At 38.4% G+C, this 22,583-nt stretch overlaps 1 protein-coding gene across 1 annotated transcript; it reads left to right on the top strand.

The window, feature by feature from the left end:
• Nucleotides 1-15,095: 15,095 nt before the first annotated feature.
• Nucleotides 15,096-17,386, top strand: LOC141638300 (uncharacterized). The gene is made up of 6 exons (XM_074447704.1): nt 15,096-15,265; nt 15,356-15,483; nt 15,907-16,332; nt 16,441-16,696; nt 16,810-17,086; nt 17,156-17,386. Exons 1-6 carry the CDS (start codon nt 15,096-15,098, stop codon nt 17,384-17,386), a joined length of 1,488 nt encoding a protein of 495 aa, XP_074303805.1.
• Nucleotides 17,387-22,583: the final 5,197 nt, after the last annotated feature.

Raw genomic sequence — 22,583 nt, 5'->3', positions numbered from 1 at the left:
ACGTGGGGGGTCAAAAAAGCAAAATTCCGTTGCGTTATCTACAGCTGAAGCCGAATACATTGCTGCTGGATTGGCATGTTCTCAACTTTTATGGCTTAAGCAACAATTATGTGATTACGGTGTTAATGTTGGGTGTATACCTATTTTGTGCGACAACACGAGTGCTATAATCATATCTAAGAACCCGGCACAACACTCACGAACTAAGCATATAGACATCAGACACCATTTTCTACGTGATCATGTAGATAAGGGTAACATAAGACTGGAATTTTGTAGTACAGAAAAACAATGGGCTGACATTTTTACCAAAGCATTGGCTAGGGAACGTTTTGAGATTTTACGGTTAGGAATTGGTTTAATTGGTGGCAACTAAACTTGTCACAAATATTCTATTCTCCGTATGACTGACTAGATTTGACGAGATTGTATGACTGTGTCCGTATTTTTCGTTGCAAGTTTATTTATGTCAAATGTTATTTTATAATATGAGAATATTCCATTTTCTAGTCATGTATATTTTGAGTTTTATTACGAATCATAAAGTCGTAACAAATTACCTCCTTATTTTTTCTTAACCGAAATTCTATACCAAAATTTTATCTCTTGCCATATCTTATCTTATCATATCTTATAAATTATCTACCCTAACCACTTATATTATTTTATGGTAAGTAAATAATTAACGAAAAAAAAGAGAATATTTACCTACCTAATTCCACACGTCACCTCCACCTTCCTTATCTCACTCAACCTCTTTTACCATAATTCACAATTAACACTCCCCATAAATACCCCACCCTCTACCGTCACCATCAACACACAACTCTCAATATTTACTTTTTCTTTCTACACCTTTCCACACTCAACCTCCAAAATCAAATCATCATCATGACTCCTCCCTCAACTCGCCTTCACTCACCCTCAACTCGGTCCATAACTCGGACCGGGACCTCCAAAATACCATGCAACAAAACCTATGTCCCTCTCAAAACTCCCTCGCCTTCATCAAACCAAAAACCAACTAATCTCGATCATAACCGGGTTGATCCTAACTTAGAAGGTAAAAGACGGAAGTTAAATAAGGGGAAGAAGAAGGCCATAGGGTTTGAAGGCTCGGTGGAGGAAACCGAGGTCGTAGCTATTCAAGAAGGTCATCAAAGAGCAATGTTCCGAGAGTATATGCCGAATGCAACATCATCGGGGCTTGATAAGCTTCGACTTACCACGGACGAAAGAACCCGAGTCAACAATGTTATGCGGTATGGTATTCATGGTGGTCGTTCTTACTCCGAAAGATGGTATGGGAAAATTGAAGCTTTACAATTTTTTAAGGATTTCTTGAATTTTTAAGAATGGAAGAAAGTTAGTTCTTTTGTTGGTCCGGTTTATCCTATTGAGGTAATCCAGTTATATTCTTCTGTCTCCGTAAAAAATAACGTGTTGCATGCTATGGTGAATGAATCCGAAGTCAAAATCTCCCTTACCGATTTTTGTACTCTGTTTTCGGTCCCTGATGATGGGATCGAAATAAATCCGAGTACGAAATGGGGAGATGTGATGGAGGAAGAAAAGCTTAAAATTAAGAAGTCTTTTGATGTTGATGCTACGGGGTCGAGTAATATGCTTGTGGGGTCGTTCACTCCAAAATTGAAATTCTCTCTCAATTTTCTTTGGAACACGGTTGTCCCGAGGAGGAGTGGTCGTGATAAATTGTCGAGTTATGAGATGGTTTTGATGTCTAAGTGGCTTGAAGGGTCCAAAGTTAGTCTTCCTCATCTCGTGTTTCATAAAACCGTCCAAACAAGTATTTCCGTCACCGAGGAAAAATTTTATACTACTTTGGATTTGCCGTATGGTATATGGGTCTCTCGGCTTTTGGAACAAAAAGGGGTAATTGGGTCTTCTATCTATGGTGTAATTGTCAAAGATGAGATGTGTGACACGCATCTTAAATTCATGAAGATTGGTGCAATTGGACCCGATTTGGTTATTTTGGCTAAAGGGAATATGGTGGAGAAATCGTCGGATGTGGTCTCAGTTGTTGAACAAAAGTTGGACTCGTTTATGGCGAGTATTTGTGAGAAAATGGATGCAAAAATAAGATGGTTGCGGAATTGGTCTCGGGTTTGGGTCAAGACAGGAATGGGGCTTTGGGTTTGAAGGGTTCGGATCTTGCCGAGGTCTTGTCTTATTTGCATGGGTTGGAAGCTCGGGTTGATGCTATGGCTCAGGATGCGGCTAGGGCGGCTAAGGAGTGTGTCCGTCATTCCGGGTCATTGGCTAACTTAGCTAGTCAAGGAGGGGCAATATGGCGTGAAGAGAAGGCTATGCATGAGGATATGCGGGTTGTTTACGAGGCTACTAAAGCCTTGTCATTGAAAGTGCTCAATTTCGAGACGTGTCTCACGGCACAAGCTAACCATGTCCGCTCATGCTTTGATCGTCTTGACTCTCTTGAGTTTAGGACCCGTCCAGGTTATGTGAACCCAAATGTCGTGAAACGCGACTACCGTTAACCCGTCATCGTCCTTACCTTGATTTTCTTTTTATTGGACTTTCTATTTTGAATAATTGTCTAATTCGGCCCATTTTGGCTTGCTCTTCCATTCGGCCCATTTGGCTTTATCACCTGTCTCCTTATTCGGCCCATTGGCAATTAGACTACTTTGGTTTGTAGTACTCTTATTTTATATTTGGCATGCTTAATGTAGATTATCTTCTCGTATTATAATCTTTCTTTGCATGATTAATACGTGTCTCGATCTATATCATTCTAGTTGTTTTATGTCTTTTCTCGTCTTTTCAATGATGTCAAGAGGGGGAAGAAAATTATCGTGACTTAAGTATTTGCCTAAGCTTGCTCCTTGTCAGAACCTTTAATCTCTTAAGGTCCTTAGATGCTATACTTTGTATATTAGTGGATTGTTCTTGCGTTCGACTGACTATGACTTTTATAGTACTTTGTTGAGGGGGAACGTTCACTTAGTCACAAATCATAAGAGACTTGTCATCATCAAAAAGGGGGAATTTGTTGTACCATATAGATATATGATTAAGTTTTGATAATGACAAGTGTGTGCTTCGTTTTATATATACTCTTGCTCGTAATCGTTTGTTTAGTCTTTGTTAGAATGACTTAGATTTACAAGTTTAGCAAGTCAATGTTATAGCTAACAATGCTAAAACATTACTTGCTAAACTTGTAAATCTAAGTCATTCTAACAAAGACTAAACAAACGATTACGAGCAAGAGTATATATAAAATGAAGCACACACTTGTCATTATCAAAATGGTCCAACAAATTCCCCCTTTTTGACGATGACAAGTCTCTTATGATTTGTGACTAAGTGAACGTTCCCCCTCAACAAAATACTATAAAAGTCATAGTCAGTCGAACACAAGAACAATACACTAATATACAAAGTATAGCATCTAAGGACCTTAAGAGATTAAAGGTTCTGACAAGGAGCAAGCTTAGGCAAATACTTAAGTCACGATAATTTTTGCATGTTATAGCATTCTTAGCTATAACATTGAAGATTTATGAGGCATCATTCAAGTAATGTTATAGCAGCTTGAGCTATAACATTGAAGATTCTTAAAGCGTCATAGTAACTGTAACAAGTTTCAAGTATGATGATCACTCAAGCAAAAAGCTAGATCAAGTCTTTAACAAGCTCAAGATGAAGAGCTTTTGGTCAAGATAAAGAGAAGATCCTATCAATGAAGATCACCAGGAAGATTAGCTAGTATAGGTCTTCATATATTGACGGTATCTTAAGAAAAGAATATTGGAAAGGTAAAGTTATAGCTATTTCACCTATAACTTTACTTAACAAACTTAAAGTTATAGCTTTTTCTACTATAACTTTGGGTAGCATTTTAATGGCACGATTTTAATAGTTTTAAAATCATTTTTCAAAGGATAAAATTCTTTAAACATATTTCGAAATCATATGTATCTATAGTGGAGTTGATATATGGGTTGTTATAATGGATAACTTGCATGTCTCTATTGGTTAGTAAAACGACTTATGAGTCGTCATGCTACCTAGGGTTTGCTAGTTTATTTTAACCTAACCCTAATCCAAGAAGAGAGATTTTCGTCTAGATGGACACATGCCTAGGGTTTCGGCCGTTGGCTTTGAACCTTTAGGTTTTACAAGTCCTTGGGGATACATTGAGGCATAGCAAATGGTACGAAGGTTAAAAGTACAGTGAAATGATTACCAAAGCTTTAGTTACTACCCATCCACACTGAATTTTTTAACCTTGGGATCACAGTGAAATGAAATAATGAAGAACTGCGAAATGAAGAACAATTAATGGGAGAGAATTGCAAATGGTTGACCTATTTAGGAAGAAGTAAAATATAGAATCAGATAGACACATATTTAGCTACCGGGACTGCAGAACCAAAAAAAAAAGCGTGTAACGAAGATAGAGAAAAGTAATAATTATCAGAGAGTACAACCTCTTTACGCCAAGATCATCATAGCTTCATTCAAATATTGCCTTGAGTCATTGAATGTAAGATAGGGAAAGAGAAAAGCAAAATAATAACACAGCGTGCTTGTGGTGGATGTCAGAATTGACTGAAACACAAAAAAAAAATTCGAACAATTAATGCCTAGAGACGTATCAAATGCAAAAAATACTATTTTGGACATCCACACGGTCGCACACTTTTAAAATAACAAGCATAGTGCTGCATCTCAGAGCTCAAGCTCCCCTCCCTCTTGTTCAAACCAATTCTGAGTAAGTCACCCTTCTATAATTATACAAAAACAAAGGCCCACTTGTGTAAAACTCTAGAAGCAATAAAGCATTAATTTTATCTAGCTTAATTAGCACTTATTACCCAAAAAAGACAGAGGCAAGGCCAAAGACTAAGGACGGAAATACTGAATTTTAATTTAAAGTTGTGTGTTTACAGTTTATGTAAATCTAGAACTGCACGCACCCGAATGATCAAATGACAGAGAAAAGACAACTGCTGAAATAAACATCCCTGATATATAGAATGAAAAAGACCACCCTTATATGTGGAGCAATCTTGAAAGGGAGATAATTGACCGCCACGGGCGAGAGATAGAGGACTTAACTAAAATATCAGCTGTGAGGAGCTATAGAAGAGCAACCTAGAAAAAAAAATTAATAGAAGTACTTTATTAGTTCATGAAAATGTACAATAAATGAACACAACAATGTAATGTACAAGAGAGAATATTCATATGGTCAAGCACATTGCATTCACCGCTACTCTCACTTCACTATCCAACACCACTACTTTACGCTACCCATTGTTATTGGTGCCACATACCTTTAAAAAAGCTCCAAAATCAGAAGTCGTTCAAGCAGAAAACGGAAAAATAAGTATTCATGTCGACATGTCGTACTTCAGTTTTCATACGGTTTATAATTTTATCTGCTTGTGTAGGAGGATAAAAGGAGGAGAGAAGAGACAAACGAAAGGAAGAAGAAGTTCAATGTGAAATACTTTGATGGCGTGACGCCAGAAGAGATGGAAGCGTACAGAATGAAGAGGTGCATCATGAAGATCCAATGAAGGATTTCCTGTGAGGTCTCCTTTTCAAATGAATCTTCTTAATGCTACATAGTTAAATGGGGATTTCCTTTGACAATTTCTTTTGATTTATTTTCCTTGATAATGTTTTTAGTGGAGCAAGAAATAAAACTGTAAGAATTTTATGAAACCATGACTTCTGATAGTGCTTAGCATAATCACAATACAAAAATGCAGCTGATACATGTTGAGACATGAACTTCCAATAAAACTACGAAGAGAGAAAGAGAGATACTGAGATCTAAGAAATAATGCAATGTACCTTCGTAAATTCCTTCTTGGGTGGACGCTTCTTATAATAAAAACTCGGAATTGGATTAGCCTTGATGAACATCATGTTTGCTCTGAGCTGCTTTATTGCTGCTTCTTCCTCTTCCTGAAAATCACAACGATTGAAAGGAAATCATGGATATTATGTAAAGTGTAAATTCTTTTCTAGGTTAATGAATGTTTTCTTTATGTGATAAATCAAAATGTTTTTTATGTCGTAGTCTCTAACTAAGAATGTAGTATTTCCTATTCATTAATGCAGTGATTCTAAGAGTTCTATGAATAAAACATTTTCAAGCAGGACTAAAGACAAAGAAACAAAATACTGATAAAAGAATTAAGAGGCAGTTGATGATTAAATATTCATTTTACACAAACGCTATACCTTAGTCCTTGCCTCAAACTCCTGTTTCTCTGCCTCTAGAGCTTTACGCTTCTCCTCTAACTTTGCATACTCTTCTAACTAATGAACAATACTATCTCTTACAGTTTGTTGTTTTCTAAGAGACAATATAGTTGTACTGAAACTAATTACCATACCAAAGTTCCCAAATAACCAAAAAAAGGGAGGACGCATAAACATAGGCTTCGCATCAAAATCAGTATTTGTCTGTAAGAGCAAACAATCTCATAAACTGGTTGGTTCATGGGATTAAAAGTAATGAGACGGAAAGAGTTTGAAAGTGTTCGAGTCAATTTTTCAAAGACTCATTGACTAATGAGGTGATACAAAATCATTAAAACGATAAGGCGTGAGTACATGTCCTCCCCCCTCTAAGCCTTTTTAGCCTTGATCATGGAATCTATCTTCTTCTCCAAAACCTTCGCTGAGTCCCTCCTTCTCTAAACCTAGCCACCATGATCTAATTATCATAATATTTATTCTCCTAAAAATTAATTTATCCAAGTTTACTCCGCACACCACAACTAACCCAGTTCACAGCTTATGTCAACGAGTCAAAGGGCAAAACTTGTTTTCACACCAACATTTATCTCATAATTTACTTCATCTCAACTAATAAACTTCAATTTCAACCAAATGTAATTTAATTAACTTAATCTCTTCAAAGATACCATGAATCCCCTAGCCAATATCCTCTAAGCACGGTTGAGATAAAGCCGAAAGCAGATCAACAATAACATACCCATTAAGCCATTCACCTTATCATTCTCCAAGTTCGCCCGTAAAAACAAGCAAAAATGACATTATCAGCCTTAATATTGATCTAATTAATTGTTTAAAAAGATCAAATGCACTTACAAAGTCATAAACATTAGCATAAGCTCTAATAATAGAGTTTTACTTCTCTGGGAACTTCGAGCGAACAGTTGGTGGGCAAAAGAGGGCTCTTCAGCAAACCACACCGCATAATCAACCTAAAATAAAATACTTAACATAAGAATTGTAGACCGATAAGGTTCTGAACAAATCACCAGATTTTTAATTGTTGTTTCTTGCGATATAATTATACAAGAAAATTAATACTCATGTAATAATAGACAAATAGTTATAGCGTGAGACGACGACACATCTTGAAAATCGGAGGGCTCTCTTCCATAGTTCCATGGGACCATATCCACCGAAAATTAGTACATAACCTGATAAACCAACAAAATTTAAACCCATTAAATTAAATAAAATAGTCAAGAACCACATCTCTACCAACATATATGAGGAATTGATATCTGAACCGAACAATTTATGATTGAGTAGACCAACACAAAAATTGACAGCCCAGGTACTGAATAAAGTGGTGCAACCTAAGTAACAAGCATGTCAGCTAGTTACATAAAACCCTAAAACTGAACAAACCCCCAAAATCAGTCATCCAAAATATGATCATTCAAACAAACAGCCCAGGTACTGAATAAACCACCCCCAAAACCAAAATAGAGATGAATCAACAACAAGACAACGTAAAACTTGAAAACAAGATTCAACAAGGTAAAAATCAACGAAAAACTAACTAACCTGGCGCTGATTTTCCGAGAAGTAGAAGAACAAAGAAATAGAAGAAGGTAGCAAATAAAGTAGAGGAAAAGAAGATAGGTATGGTCGTATGGGAGAAAGATGATGATGGTATGGCTGAAAAGTGTATGGAGAATGGGTGGATGAGAACAAATGGGAGGCACGGACACAGAGAACAAAAGCCAAGGTGAAAAAATAAGGAAAATGTAAGTTTTCCTAATATTAACCTATAATAATGAACAACTGAGGCCCAAATAAGTGAGGTTCAAAGACATTCCCAAAAATAGACCGCCGATCTTCAATAAATACAACCAAACCCGCACAAAACCAGCCCAACCCGTGCATGTGTTACTATTCATTAGAGTAGTTACTATTTATTAGTGAATAGTAAGTTGTTGCTCATACATTTTATAAATAAGATTTGTCGCTACCATAAGATTTTAAAGTATTACGTAAGATCCCTTCGTTATTTTGATTTGTTCATTGAATATTTGTCGGCTATAAAAGTATAGTCCATGGGCTAGGTTGAATCCACCGTGTTTAAATCAACAAATCTTGCATGTAACGTCTCACAACCTTTTTTTTTATTATTTAAATTAAATTGGATATAAGTTGTCACAAGCTTGTTAATTCCAGTGAGGATCCATTGTGTGTGCCACACCACTTAGCTTCTAACACCTCAACAAATTAATATATATTCCCCCTCCATTCAACTCCACAAGACCCTTTTCTTTTTTCACGTTTGCCAAAGCGTGTTTTACGCGGTAAATATCGTTAGCTACGTATTTGCAAAAATTATAAAAGTTAGATATTTTTAACTTTCTCGTAAATACGAGTCAAACAAGATCTCATATGAATATATTTTCACTTACGTATTGAGAGAAAATTGATAGTGAATGCTCATTTGTGAATAGTGTGTAAAATAAAAAAGGGCCTTGTGTAGTTGAATGGAGGGAGTATATTGTAATATTGTATTTTGCCAATAGTGATGTGTCAAAATGTAAGTGGTGTGACACACACAATGTGACAAAAAAGTGGGACAAATAATCCTCAACCATCTCACAACCTCACCTTATTTATCGTGACCCACTTTTACACTCCCAAGCAGAAGGTCACGACTCACGACCTAGGTCATCAACCTAATCATTTTCCACTTTCCAACATTTTCAATCATTTCCCACATTCTCTACCCACCAAAACCTCTCTCTTAATTTTTTTTTATTATTTACTACAAATATAAATATGCTTAAGTTCGTAATTTTCTAAATATTTTAATTCATTAATAACTACTCCAATATTATTAGTATTTATGCGATATTTCGTACAGTACATGATTTTTTTTAAATAACACCGTTAAAATTAAATATAAGTGAGACAATTTCATTAACAATAAATAAAGGTAATTGAAAACATGATACAACATATTAAAAAACCGCATACATAAAAAAAAAAAACAACATGAAATAAATATTATGAGCTAAAATACTACATAATAATAAAATACATTTCAAAGTAAATCTAGTTACGGAAGTTTTGCCAAATATGCTCAATTAGATCATTTCTTAGAGCGATATGAGTGTCACGATCACGAATCTGACCATAAATTTCTACGAATCTATCTTGAGCCGGCCTTCTACAACGATGATATTCATATTGATCATCACTAGCTGAAGTCGGATTATCTTCTTTGAACTCCGCTATTATGTTTTCATAGTTAAGATAGGTTTCTCTTTCATCTTCCACTATCATATTATGCATAATAATACAAGCTGTAAGAACCTTCCCCATCAAAGTTCGATCCCAAAGAAGACAAGGGCGTTTGATAAACGCAAATCGAGCTTGTAAGACGCCGAAAGTACGCTCAACATCTTTTCGACAACTCTCTTGTCGAGCTGCAAATAACTTATACTTTTGAAATTGAGGCGCATTAATTGTTTTAACAAATGTTGCCAACCTGGATATATGTCATCAGCAAGATAATATTCCATGTTATACTCCGTGTGTGGACACGGGGGGCCCACTGGGGCGCTTGGGAAACAAGCGTTTGCATTTGTGGAGTCGCCACCAATTTTTATGGGAAATTGGAACCGTTCGAATACTTCACGTCATGCCAAGACACAAAGTAATGACATAGACACTAAGAACTCGTTACCCTTATCATTATATGTCTAGAATACCTCTCGTGGATGCCAATGAACACGGATGTTCACAGAGATCTGGAGTAAGAGGTGAGGGTACGTATTAGGAAGTCCTTTTACTGAACACTTAATCCCGCCTGCCTCGATAGCGGCCTCTACTAATGATTAGGGAAATCGTTTATACTCGATATGCTGTCGATTATATGCATACAATGCAACATCCATCATTTTAGTCCTAGCATGTGAAAATTAACTAAGTCGGTGAACATGTAATTTAGCACTCATTAACGTCGAAGTAGGGTTTAGATTGATTACATGTGAAAACAAGTAAATAAATTGCAATAACTAAAATTACAATAATTACAACGATTTAATGATTTACGTCAAAAATATGTTTAAGACGGACGATTCGAGACAAAGAAGGAAAAAATAAACTAGGTTAGAAAATATGGACAGATTAAGGGTGATATTACGATTAATAGTCGATTAATACGTAAATAAAGATTAAGGGTCAAAGCAAGAACGGAAGTTCAGAGACAGAATTCAACCCGGAACAGGCGCAACAATGCTGCGTCCCTTGGAAGAGGCACAATGGTCACTGCGTCTGTTCCTGAGGTGAGTTCTGGCTGTGAAGTCAGACCTGCGTGTTGTTAATATTCGTTGGTGCATTTAATGGTTGATTATTGATATTTGACCCGGATGAAAGTGATTTAGTGTATTATTAACATATGAGATTCGTCATAAAAGTGATAAAAATAAATTAAAACGAATTAAAACGGATTAGAACTAATTATAAACTAGTTACAAATTAATTAGGGTTATTTATGGAGAACGGGAACGAGTTAGACAAACTGGAAACAAACGGTAAAAATATGTACAAAGGCGAACGTCAGAAACTTGATATGAACGAATCGAGTCTCTAAAAAATACGGGTTTGATTTAATGACGAAAACCCGCAAATATCAATTACAAGGGATTTAAGGCGGAATTAAAGCGTGATATAATTAAGAATATGTATTAAAATTATTATGTACGAATGAAAGAGAAGAAAAAAAAAGAACAAAGGGAAAGGAACGAATTTACGAGAAAACGAGGAAGAAGAAGAAAGGCGAGAATCTGGCGGCCCTCGGAAGAGGCGCATCGATGATCTTTGCGACTCTTCTCGACGTCTGCTTACTGTTAATCCGTAAAAACAGTTTAATAAAAGGGTTTTAGAAATCAGTTTTAAGCATACTTTTGACGTGAATCTACATTAATTGGTACAAAAAAAACAATATACAATAAAAAAGATGGGATTTACACCCTCAGACTTACATGTTTGACGAAACGAGATTAACTAAGTTAACGTTTTAGTGATTGCTCGACTCGAATGTATGATGAAAGTGCCCTCGTAAGAGGATTTAGATTAAATTGATTGATTAATTGATGTGTAGTTGGTCAAATTGGTCGGTCAAGCAACGTGACTGGTACTCAGAATAATCTGAGCTTACGTGGTCGATTGATCAAGCACGTAGACGTCAAAAGCTTAGAGCACGGTCTTAGAATGCAAAGGGAGAAGAGAAGGGCGGACACTTACATGAGAAATATGTGGAATGAAGGTTTCTATTTATACTAGAAAATATGGAGAGTTATGGAATGACTCAAACTTTGGAAACAAATCACGGAAAAAATCTGAAAATATGCAGAAAAGAGCTGGGGAAGAGGCGCATCATCTGCTGCGTCATTTCCCCAGAGGTTTCCTCCTGCGGAAGAAATATTTCTTCGTTTCTTTTATGGAATTGCGGTAGATCTCAACTTCCTTATTCCTTAAAATAAGATTTTCGGGATATATTTGTAGGCATTAAAATTTATTTAAATGTCGAAAATAAAGAAATTATTTAATTTGAGTTAATAATAAATAAATTACTTAATTTAGTTATTTTTGTCCCTTTTAAATCAAATTTGGGTCATTCTGAGTTATTCGGGTTCAAACAAAAGTCAATTTGGGCCAACTTTGCAAACAAGCCGAAAATGGGCCTAATGGCCCAAAGCCCGCGAAAGCCCAACTATTCTCTATAAATAGAGGCGAAGTTTATTTCATTCGGGGAGATATAAAAAAAACTCAAAAAAAAAAAGAAAAGCTCTGGAATTCTCTCTGAAAATCTCGTGAAATTCAACGTAAGCAGTCAACAAGCACAACAAATTCGTGCCGCCTACGCAAGAAAACTCAAAAATTCAAACTCGAATATTCAAACATTCAAACATTCAAGAGAGACTCAAGTCGTTCGACCCTCTATAGAATACAAGTCAACGTCGCGCGTAGAGTGCATACACCTTCTACACGTGTGCCCCCCTGCAAAACGAACGCGCACCCCCTACGTAGATCGTGCACGCGTACCCCATTTGTTTAGTTAGAATAAGAGGATTATTAGAGATTGTACACGAATTTTTCTGATATTAATAAAAACTCATTTTATTTCCTTGTTTTGTATTTCAGTTATCGCAATACAACATTTGTCGTTACAAATTTGGTGAACCTGACGTGAAAACTCTACCTCTCATCTCTACTGCTTTACAAGCCAAGTTTACTAAAAGAAGATGTCTACCAAGCAAGACACATCACCTAACGCTTCCAAGAAGATCTACGCAGCAATCTTGCAAGGCACTCCCACTGCTGCTACCTCCCCAGCTGTGCAATCAGTTAGCATCTGCACTAGAGGAATGGCAAAGAAAGCTGCTATCAACGCTGCTGCTACTAGACTACGTTCTGCACATGTCCCTACCAGGCCACGCAAGATCTCTGTCGCCTCCATAGCTGCTGCTGCTACAGCTATCCTTGCTGCCTCTACTCCTTCGCTTGAAGAAACTCGAAGTTCTAAGGTCGACAAAAACGCTTCCCCTTGCAAACCTAGGGCATCGCCAAAAAAGAAGAAAGCCTCCACTCCTATCAGTGCTTCAGTCATGGTGATTGCTGGTTCTACACTTGAGGAGCAAGTCCAAAGTATGAATAAGCTCCTTGAAAAGATGATGAAGGAGAATGAAGAAAAGAACAAGAATATTGATGAACTTCAAAAGGAGGTGGTGGAGCTTCGCGAGAAAAATATCTCAAGTGAGCACACTGACTCTGACAAGCATGATGATACTGATAAGGATGATGATAAAGATGATAAGGGAAAGACTTCTGGCAATGAAATTGGCGCCTGCACTGAAGAGAAGCTCCAAGAGTTGATAGCTAAGACAATTAAAAGTCAGCTAGGTGAAAGTTCGAAAAGCAGTGAACGCTACATCAAGCCTTACACTAAGAGGATTGACAGTCTGCGCATGCCTCTTGGTTATCAACCTCCAAAGCTTCAACAGTCCGACGGGAAGGGAAATCCAAAACAACACATCGCCCACTTCGTCGAGACATGCAATAATGCTGGAACTAATGATGATCATCTATTCAAACAGTTCGTACGTTCCCTTAAAGGAATTGCTTTTGATTGGTACACAGACTTGGACTCTGAGTCAATTGACAGCTGGGGTCGCATGGAAGACGAATTTCTTAAAATGTTCTACAGCACTAGGCGTATTGTCAGCATGAGTGAACTAACAAACACAGCACAGTGGGAGGATGAACCTTTTGTCGACTACATCGATCGATGGCGTGCATTGAGTCTGCAATGCAAAGATCACTTAAGTGAATCCTCAGAAGTGGAAATGTGCATTAACGGGATGATCTGGGATATTCTTTATATAATGAAAGGGATTAAGCCGAAAAGCTTTCCAGAATTGGCAACCCTCGCTCACGACATGGAAATTACAATCAAAGGGCGTGGCAAAGCTCGACCAACCTCTTCTAAGACGCCAAGTGAAAAGAAGGAGTTCAGAAAGACAGATAAAGGCTTCAAGTCGATAGGAAAGTTGGCAGTGGTCGTCGAAACCAGCGGTTCGCCCGTTAAAATCTCATCAAAGCCTAAGTATGAAAAGAACAAGGACTCATATACTTACAATTATCAGCGGGACAAACCCACATTAAAAGAGTTACAAGCTAAGAAGTACCCTTCACAGACTCTGACTTAGCCGGAATGCTGATGACTTTCTGGAAAAAAAGGTTATACAACTTCCAGAGTCCAAGAGACCTGACCAGGCTAACAAGACAAAGTGATCTCAACTATTGTCGCTGTCATAGACTGGTAAGTCATCCCCTTGAAAAGTGTATAACACTGAAAGAGAAAATTATGCAGCTCTCCAGAGACGGAAAAATTATCCTTGACTTGGATGAAACAGTAGCTACAAATCAAACTACTGCAGTATTGGAGCAGCATGAGGAACACGAGGAGCCAACGATGCATTGTGGGTGGGATGTATGTATGTTGCAATTCGGGAGCCTTGAACCTGTTTCTATATGGTTTCAAAAGCCATCTTCATCGATATTCCCAAAAGAAGGATTAGATCCTCAAGACGAGAAGAATATAGATGATGATGGCGAAAGGTGGACCTTAGTCACACGCAAGAAGACGAAAAAACAAGTATGGCAAGCAGTCGAACATGTCCATCATCGACGAAAGCAATCAAAGAAGATGAAGTCCTGCATGTCTGATAGGGAGAAGAAGTCTGAAACAGTGGTCAAACCACGTGTCTTGCCTATCAATATGCCTAAGCAAAAATCGTTGAGTCATATTGCTCTAGAAGAATTCCTTCCAAGATATTTCTTGAACAATGTTACCGTATGTACTATTTATGCAGTAGGTCATGATGATAAAGAAAAAGTAAAGGAAAACGAAGCAGATGATGCGGTACCATCACAACAATTGCAATCTTACCCTCAAAAGGAAAATGAAGTTGTAAAGGCTCTCAACGCCCTTCCCGCAAATATGGGGTAGAGACAAATCTTTCACCTGCCAAAAGAGAAGCGTCAGATAATACTCCAAGGACTTGATAAACCAACTATCTGTTGGCAAAATAAAAGATGTAGGAGAGCTTGCGGAGCGATCAACACAATGTGTCTCCTGCAATGCAGCCTTGACCTTTTCAGATGAAGATCTGCTTCTTGGTTCCAAGCCTCACAATAGGCTGCTTTATGTGTTAGGCTACATTCGAGGACAAAAAGTCAACATAATCTTAATAGATGGAGGCTCAGGAGTAAATCTCATGCCAAAAGCAACCATGAAAGAGCTAGGCATCACGGTTGATGAACTTTCCAGCAGTCGAACAATTATTCACGGTTTTAACTTAAATGGAGAGCGGGCTATTGGCATGATTCGTGTAAACCTTAGCATGGGCGACTTGTCATCTGAAACACTCTTCCATGTCATCGAGGCCAAGACATCATTCAAGTTATTATTAGGTCGACAATGGAAACATGAAAATGGGGTCATTGCATCAACCCTTCATTAATACTTGAAGTATTTTCGTGGCGGTGAAAGGAAAATAAATGGAGACGCCAAGCCTTTCACTAAGGATGACTCTTTCTTCGCTGACGCAAAGTTCTTTGAAGAAAATGGTACTTCTAGTGAGTTTATGCCAACTACCATTTCTTCAACTGGAAAAGGAGGTAAGCTAAAAGAGAATACCAAAGAAGATAATATTACGAGTTTTGTTAAAGAAAATGATGTCAAGCAAAATATAAACAACGCTAGTGAAGCATCTACTCCCGTTACATCACCCAAGAAGCAATAAATACCACATAAGTCTACCTCGCCAGTATTGCGGTATATTCCCAAGTCTCGCCGCAAAGAAGGAGATAGTCCTTTTGCAGAATGTCTAACAAAGAGAGATCTTAAAGACAAAATTAAACCAACTCCAATGATCAAGCAAGAATGGATGGTGAAAGTCACCACACCTCTTCTAAGTTCAAACCAAACAAAATTTCCGAGACCTCCTCCAGTTGGTTTTGTCTGTTCATCAAACCAATCATCAAGCGATCAAAATGTGGGAATATTTCATTCTAACGGATATAAGCTACTGGCAAATGCAGGTTACGACTTTACAAAACCAACTCCGCTTGGGAAAGTTGTAGAAGTTGAACCATATGGGCTTAACAAAACGCAACATGAGTTGTTCAAGCAAGAAGGAAGCTTTATAGAGACTAAAGCGGGGCTTGGTTATAACTCTCCCACACCCGTGAAGATCAGTGCTCGTAAGAACAGAACTACTACATCTTCACAACATATCACAATAGAAGAGGCTGAGGAGAATGAAGCAGAAGACATTAAAACACTATCAACATCTTCAGTCTTCGACAGGATAAGTTCACCTGCACATAGATCCCGTCCTTCTGTATTCGATAGGCTGGGGAGACTGAGTCCTACAAAAAATCGTCCTTCTGTCTTCACTCGACTAGATAAACGAGGAACAAATGAAATTAAGTCGTCAACCCCTATGCCATGTACAAGAAAGAAAGGTGCATTAAGTGATCATTTAGGTGTTCGTTCAAACACGGTCTTCACTTGTTTATGAGCATCCAATAATGATAATGGTAAGACTCTTTTGTGCTCAACTTCCGTGGAAGAAAACGATGAAGATGTAAACATAACTGATGATTTGAGAAGCGCAATATCCTCTCGCATGAAGCGTTTTCAAGTGGTGGACATCATCCAGCATGAGCCACTAAAAGCACGAAGACAAGTATTAGTTCTCACTGGTCTGTCCTCAAACAATCTTGAAGAGTCTAAACCTCCATCTTCACACTCCCGTGATGCAAAAGACTTGGAAATTGTGAATTCATATCATATCACTGCAGAAGAGATACCGATGACAAATAAGAGGTAGAGGCTGACAAGGCACCTAAAACACTTGAAGACGAGGTACAATCAACTGTAGATGATTTAAAAGAACTAAACCTAGGAACTGATGAAGATCCTCGTCCAATCTACGTCAGTGCTCTGTTGACTAAAGAGGAAGAAGAGGAATACTACAAATTATTGGTTGAGTACAAGGACGTCTTCGCTTGGAGCTACAAGGAAATGTCCGGACTAAGCCCAAAAGTTGCAGTTCATCGATTGTCAATCAGAAAAGGAATCAGTCCTAGAAAGCAATCTCAACGTCGCTTTAAGATAGAGGTTATACTTGAAATTGAAAAAGAGGTTAACAAACTCATTGAGGTTGGATTTATCCGTGAAGTCAGATATCCTACCTGGATAGCCAACATTGTTCCAGTTAGAAAGAAAAATGGGTAACAACGTGTATGCGTCGACTTCAGATATCTTAATGATGCATGTCCAAAGGACGACTTCCCTTTGCCAGTTATAGAGTTAATGATCGATGCAACTACTGGCCACGAAGCAATCTCTTTCATGGATTGCACTGCTGGATACAATCAAATACAAATGGCACCTGAAGATCAAGAAGCAACGACATTTCACACACCAAAAGGGATATTTTGCTACACAGTCATGCCGTTTGGACTCAAAAAATGTCGGTGCCACATATCAGCGAGCAATGGAAAAGATATTTGATGACATGTTGCATAAAACGATAGAGTGTTATGTCGACGACGTGGTTGTCAAATCAAAGAAAATAAAAGACCATGTTAAAGTTCTTCGGACCATCTTTGAGAGACTTAGAAAATGTTAACTCAAGATGAACCCACTCAAGTGTGCATTCGGCATCACATCCGGGAAGTTCTTGGGGTTCGTGGTAAGGCATAGAGGCATTGAAATCGACCAGACAAAAATCAAAGCTATCAACGAAATGCTAGAACCAAAGACGTTGAAGGAGCTGCGTGGGTTGCAGGGACGTTTGGCATACATTAGAAGGTTCATCTCTAATCTAGCAGGACGTTGTCAGCCGTTTAGTCATCTCATGAAAAAGGATGCTCCATTTCAGTGGGATGAAAAATGCAAACATGATTTTGATAGCATAAAAAAGTACCTGGCTAGTGCACCAGTGTTGGGGGCACCGATTCCCGAAAAACCGCTCATTCTATACATCGTCGCACAAGAACATTCGCTGAGGGCAATGTGTGCGCAAGAAATTGAAGACCGCAAGGAGAGAGCACTCTACTACTTGAGTCGTACCTTGGTTGAAGCTGAATTAAATTACTTGCCCATAGAGAAGATATGTCTTGCTTTGGTGTTCGCCATCCAGAAGTTGAGGCACAACATGCAGGCGCATACCATACACGTGGTCTCAAAAGCTGATCCAATCAAGTACATACTCTCAAGACCAGTCTTATCTGGAAGACTTGCGAAATGGGCAGTGTTACTTAAACAGTATGACTTAGTGTTTGTGTCTCAAAAAGCAGTAAAAGGTCAGGTTATTGTAGATTTCTTCGTTGATCATCCAGTCTCGACAGAGTGGGAAATTTCAGATGAACTACCAGGAGAAGAAATATTTTACGTGGACATTCTACCTCCATGGCAAATGTACTTTGATGGTGCTACAAGGCGAGACGGAGCTGGAGCAGGAGTTGTTTTCATATCTCCTCAAAACCATGCAATGCCATACTCATTTACACTCACACAATTTTGCTCAAATAACGTGGCAGAATACCAAGCTTTGATATTAGGTCTTCAAATGTGTGGACGATGGGGCCACGGGGGCGCTTGGGAAACAAACGTTTGCATTTGTGGAGTCGCCACCAATTTATTGTGGAAAATTGGAAACCGTTCGAATACCTCGTGCCATGTCAAGACACAAAGTAGTGACACGAACACCAAGAACTCGTTACCCTTAGCATTCTATGTCTAGAATGACTCTCGTGGATGCCAATGAACACGGATGTTCACAGAGATCTGGAGTAAGGGGTGAGGGTACGTATTAGGAAGCTCTTTTGATCGAACACCTAATCCCGCCCGCCTCGATAGCGGCCTCTACTAATGATTAGGGAAATTGTCTATACTCGATATATCGTCGATTATATGCATGCAATGCAACATCCAAGTTTTAATCCTAACATGTGAGAATTAATACTAAGTCGGTGGACACGTAATTTAACATACAATTAATGTCGAAGTAGGATTTAATGCTCAATTACATGTGAAAACATACAAATGATACAAGAAATATGATAAATACAATAAAATAAAATTACAATAAAGAAAATTACAATAATTACAATGGATTAAGCGATTTATGTCGAAAATACCTTTAAAACGGATAATTTGAGAAAACGAATAAAAGAGAGAAATAACGAACAAATCAGAAGGTGATAATACGATTAATAGTCCATTATGCGTAAACTAATTAAACTAGGTCAAGCAACAACGGAGTTCAGAGACAGAACTCAACCTGGAACAGGCGCAGCAGGACTGTGCCCTCTAGAAGAGGCGCAGCAGGCGCTGCGTCTGTTCCAAAGGTGAGTTCTGGCTGTGAAGCCGGAACTGCAAATCGTTAATATTAATTGGTTAATTTAAGGATTGATTACGATATTTACTCGGATGAAAGTGATTATCAGGTTATTTACATGTGATTGATAGTCATAAAAGCAACAAAACATGGATGAGACGGATGCAAACAGATTATTTACATGGAAGAATGATTGATTAGTGACATGAGTGAACAAAATAGACTAAACATGATGAATTAATGACAAATTAATGACGAATATCATGAATAACAGGTGGAAAATATATCAAGGATCGAATTCCAGAAACCCGATATGAACAAATCGAATTCCTCCGCAAATATGAGATTATAAGGGATTTAAGTCGAATTTAATGACGAATTAAACATGTTAATGATGATGATTAATATACATGTGAGATGATAAGCTATTATGTCAAAGAATTAACAGGAAACAAACGAAACAAATAAACACGAACGAATTACGAGAGGGCGAAGGAAGAAGAAAGGAAGCGGAGAATGCAGCGGCCTCACGAAGAGGCGCGGCAGCATCGCGCTCCTTCAAGAGGCGCGCGCGATTCTTTGCGTCCTTTCTCGATGGTCTGTCTTCTGGAAATCCGCAAAAAAGAGATTTTAAAGTACGGTTTTAGAAATCGGTTTTAAAGTATTTTCGACATAAACCTTACATTAATGATGATACAAAAGTAAAGAACAATAATAAAAGAGAGATTTACACCCTCATACTTACATGTTTGACGAAACGAGAAGGACTAAGTTATTGATTAACGATGCTCGACTCGAACTATAATGCAAATATGAAAGTGCCCTCGTAAGAGGAAAACGATTAGATTAATTAAGTTGATTGATTGTGGAGTTGGTCAAATTGGTCGGTCATGCAAACGAGGCTGGTACTCAGAAGGATCCGAGCTTACGTGGTCGAATGTTCAAGCATGTAGACGCCAAAAAGTAAGAACAAAGGTCTAGAATGCAAAGGGAGAAGAGAAGGGCGGACACTCGCGTGAGAAATATGTGAGACCGAAGGTCTCTATTTATACTAATCACGGAATTAGGGTTTAGGAAAGGAGAGAAAGATCCGGAAATAACCGACTTAGGTTAAACGCGGAAACTTGGACAAAAAGAAAACCTTGAGAAAAGGCGCAGCAGAGCTGCGTCCCTTGGAAGAGGCGCAGCACCTGCTGCGTCCTTTCCACAGCGAGTTCCTCCTGCGCAAGAAAGCGCGTTTGACAGCCTGTCGTATTTTAGGCATAATTTTCTCTATAAGACTCGGAATAAGGTGATTTTGGTGGCATTGGAAAGCTAAGAAAGAGATCTAGAACTTTCTGTGAAATAGGCCTGACCCAAAAAACTCGTTATGACCTCTTAAAACGGTCCTAAAGGTCGGGTTATCATTTTAACTAAATGAAATGCACATTTTGTAATGTAAATTTTAAGTTTAACCTAATTAAATGACATGAGACTCAAAATGAGATATAATCTCAACATTTGATAACATCCTAACCTTAGGTAGACAAGCCCATTGCTTTGACTCGGGATTTGACGGTTTTAGAAAATGAAAACGGTTTTTGACCCGGACTCCAAATGTACTCTAATTACTGCCAAAACGACCGTATCGGCACGTAGATGACAATTAAGAGGTAGACAGAAATTTTTGAGCGATCACTTGACGATAAACTTACGAACTGTCACAAATCGTTCCGCGTACCAAACATGCGGCCCAATCATCACCGGGTGGTTTGCGGGAGGTGTAGAAACGAGGTGTCTACAGAGCCCCCACTTTGACTGAGGCTTGGACAAGGCGAAAGTCAAAGTATAGCCATTAGGTCAATCAAAGATTACAACCTGACGACTATGGCGACGCGAGGCGGTTCAAGGGGTCTGAACCAAGGACCTGTCGTCAGGAACATTTTAGAGTCTGTCGACTATCGGGGAGGGTCGTTTAAAGTCCATTAGACTACGTGAGGAGGCTCGCCAGCCATAAGAAGAGACCATACCTGAGACTTCTTTCTCGAGATGTTTCCGGAGTTGCGTAGGAGCTAAGGGTAAGCATAGGAGCTAAGGGTAAGCGTAGGAGCTAAGGGTAAGACCTAAAAGATATATAAGGATTGTGCTAGGGTGTGGGACCCTAAAGGAAAGAATCGACGAGAAGGAGGCCAAATATAAGTTCAACTTAAGGGGTAATCAAGGTTTGAGTGTAGGAACTATAAGGAAAGGTGATGATCCTAAAGGAATATGATCCTAAATGGAAAAGGTGATCTTAAAGGAATATGATCCTAAAGGGAAATTGGGATCCTAAAGGAATGTGATCCTAAAAGGAAAAGGTGATCCTAAAGGAATATGATCGTAAAGAGAAAAGGTGATCCTAAAAGGAAAAGCTGATCCTAAAGGAATATGATCCTAAAGGGTATAAGTATGTGAACTCTAGGGAGTTTGGGAACTTAAAAGAAGTTAGGTGTGTGAACCTGGGTATATGAACCTAAAAGGACGGCTGGTATGGGAACCTAACGGCTTATGAACCTAAGAGGAATTGGGATCCTAAGGTTAAGTTTAGGAACTGCTGAGTTACTAATTCTTGTTTTAAACGCGTGCGCTTAAGCTTTCTGAGGTATGAGAACTCCAAAAGGATTTATGGGTTTATGAACCTAAAGATGTTGGTGTGGGAGCTTAAAGGCTTATGAACCTATGGGAAGCCATTTTGGGATCTAAGAATCTAGGGGTCACAGGGATTGTGAAGAAACTTCTTAACACTTCCGAAGGCTAACTCTGAAGGCTATCTCTCACTAAAGGAAAGGCTGAAGGACAACTCTCTCTAAAGGACTGAAAGGGGACTTAACTGAAAATGAGTTATCTGAAGGTTACTGAAAGGATTATCCTAAAGTGTCTGAAGAAATAAAGAATTATCTGAAGGGAGGAAGGCTCAAGGATGGATTATCCCAAAGGTTATCTAAAGGGTTGTCTGAAGGATATGAAGGTAAGTTTCTGAAAGATATGAAGGGTTTATCCTGAAAAGGGTTACCTAAAAGATATGCAGGTTTATCCTGAAAAGGGTTACCTAAGGGATGAAGGATCGCCTGGGGGTATCTACCTGTCTCTGTCCTCAAGCAAACTCTCACTGGGAATAAAACGATGATTTTGGGGAATCTGCATGTTTCTGTCCTCAAGCAAACTCTCGTTGGGTGATTACTCTAGGGAATTTGCATGTTTCTGTCCTCAAGCAAACTCTCGTTCGGTGATTACTCTAGGGAATCTGCATGTTTCTGTCCGTGTACTCTCACCGGGGGAACATAATATAGGTGTGTCGAAACACTTGTCAAAGAAGAACCGCTTGTTGTGGCAAGCGAGGTCTTGATA

The sequence above is a fragment of the Silene latifolia genome, unplaced genomic scaffold, assembly GCF_048544455.1.
Source record: "Silene latifolia isolate original U9 population unplaced genomic scaffold, ASM4854445v1 scaffold_20.1, whole genome shotgun sequence".
Lineage (NCBI taxonomy): Eukaryota > Viridiplantae > Streptophyta > Magnoliopsida > Caryophyllales > Caryophyllaceae > Silene > Silene latifolia.
The sequence above is the reverse complement of the archived record's forward strand: the minus strand, read 5'-3'. Positions and strand labels throughout refer to the sequence as shown.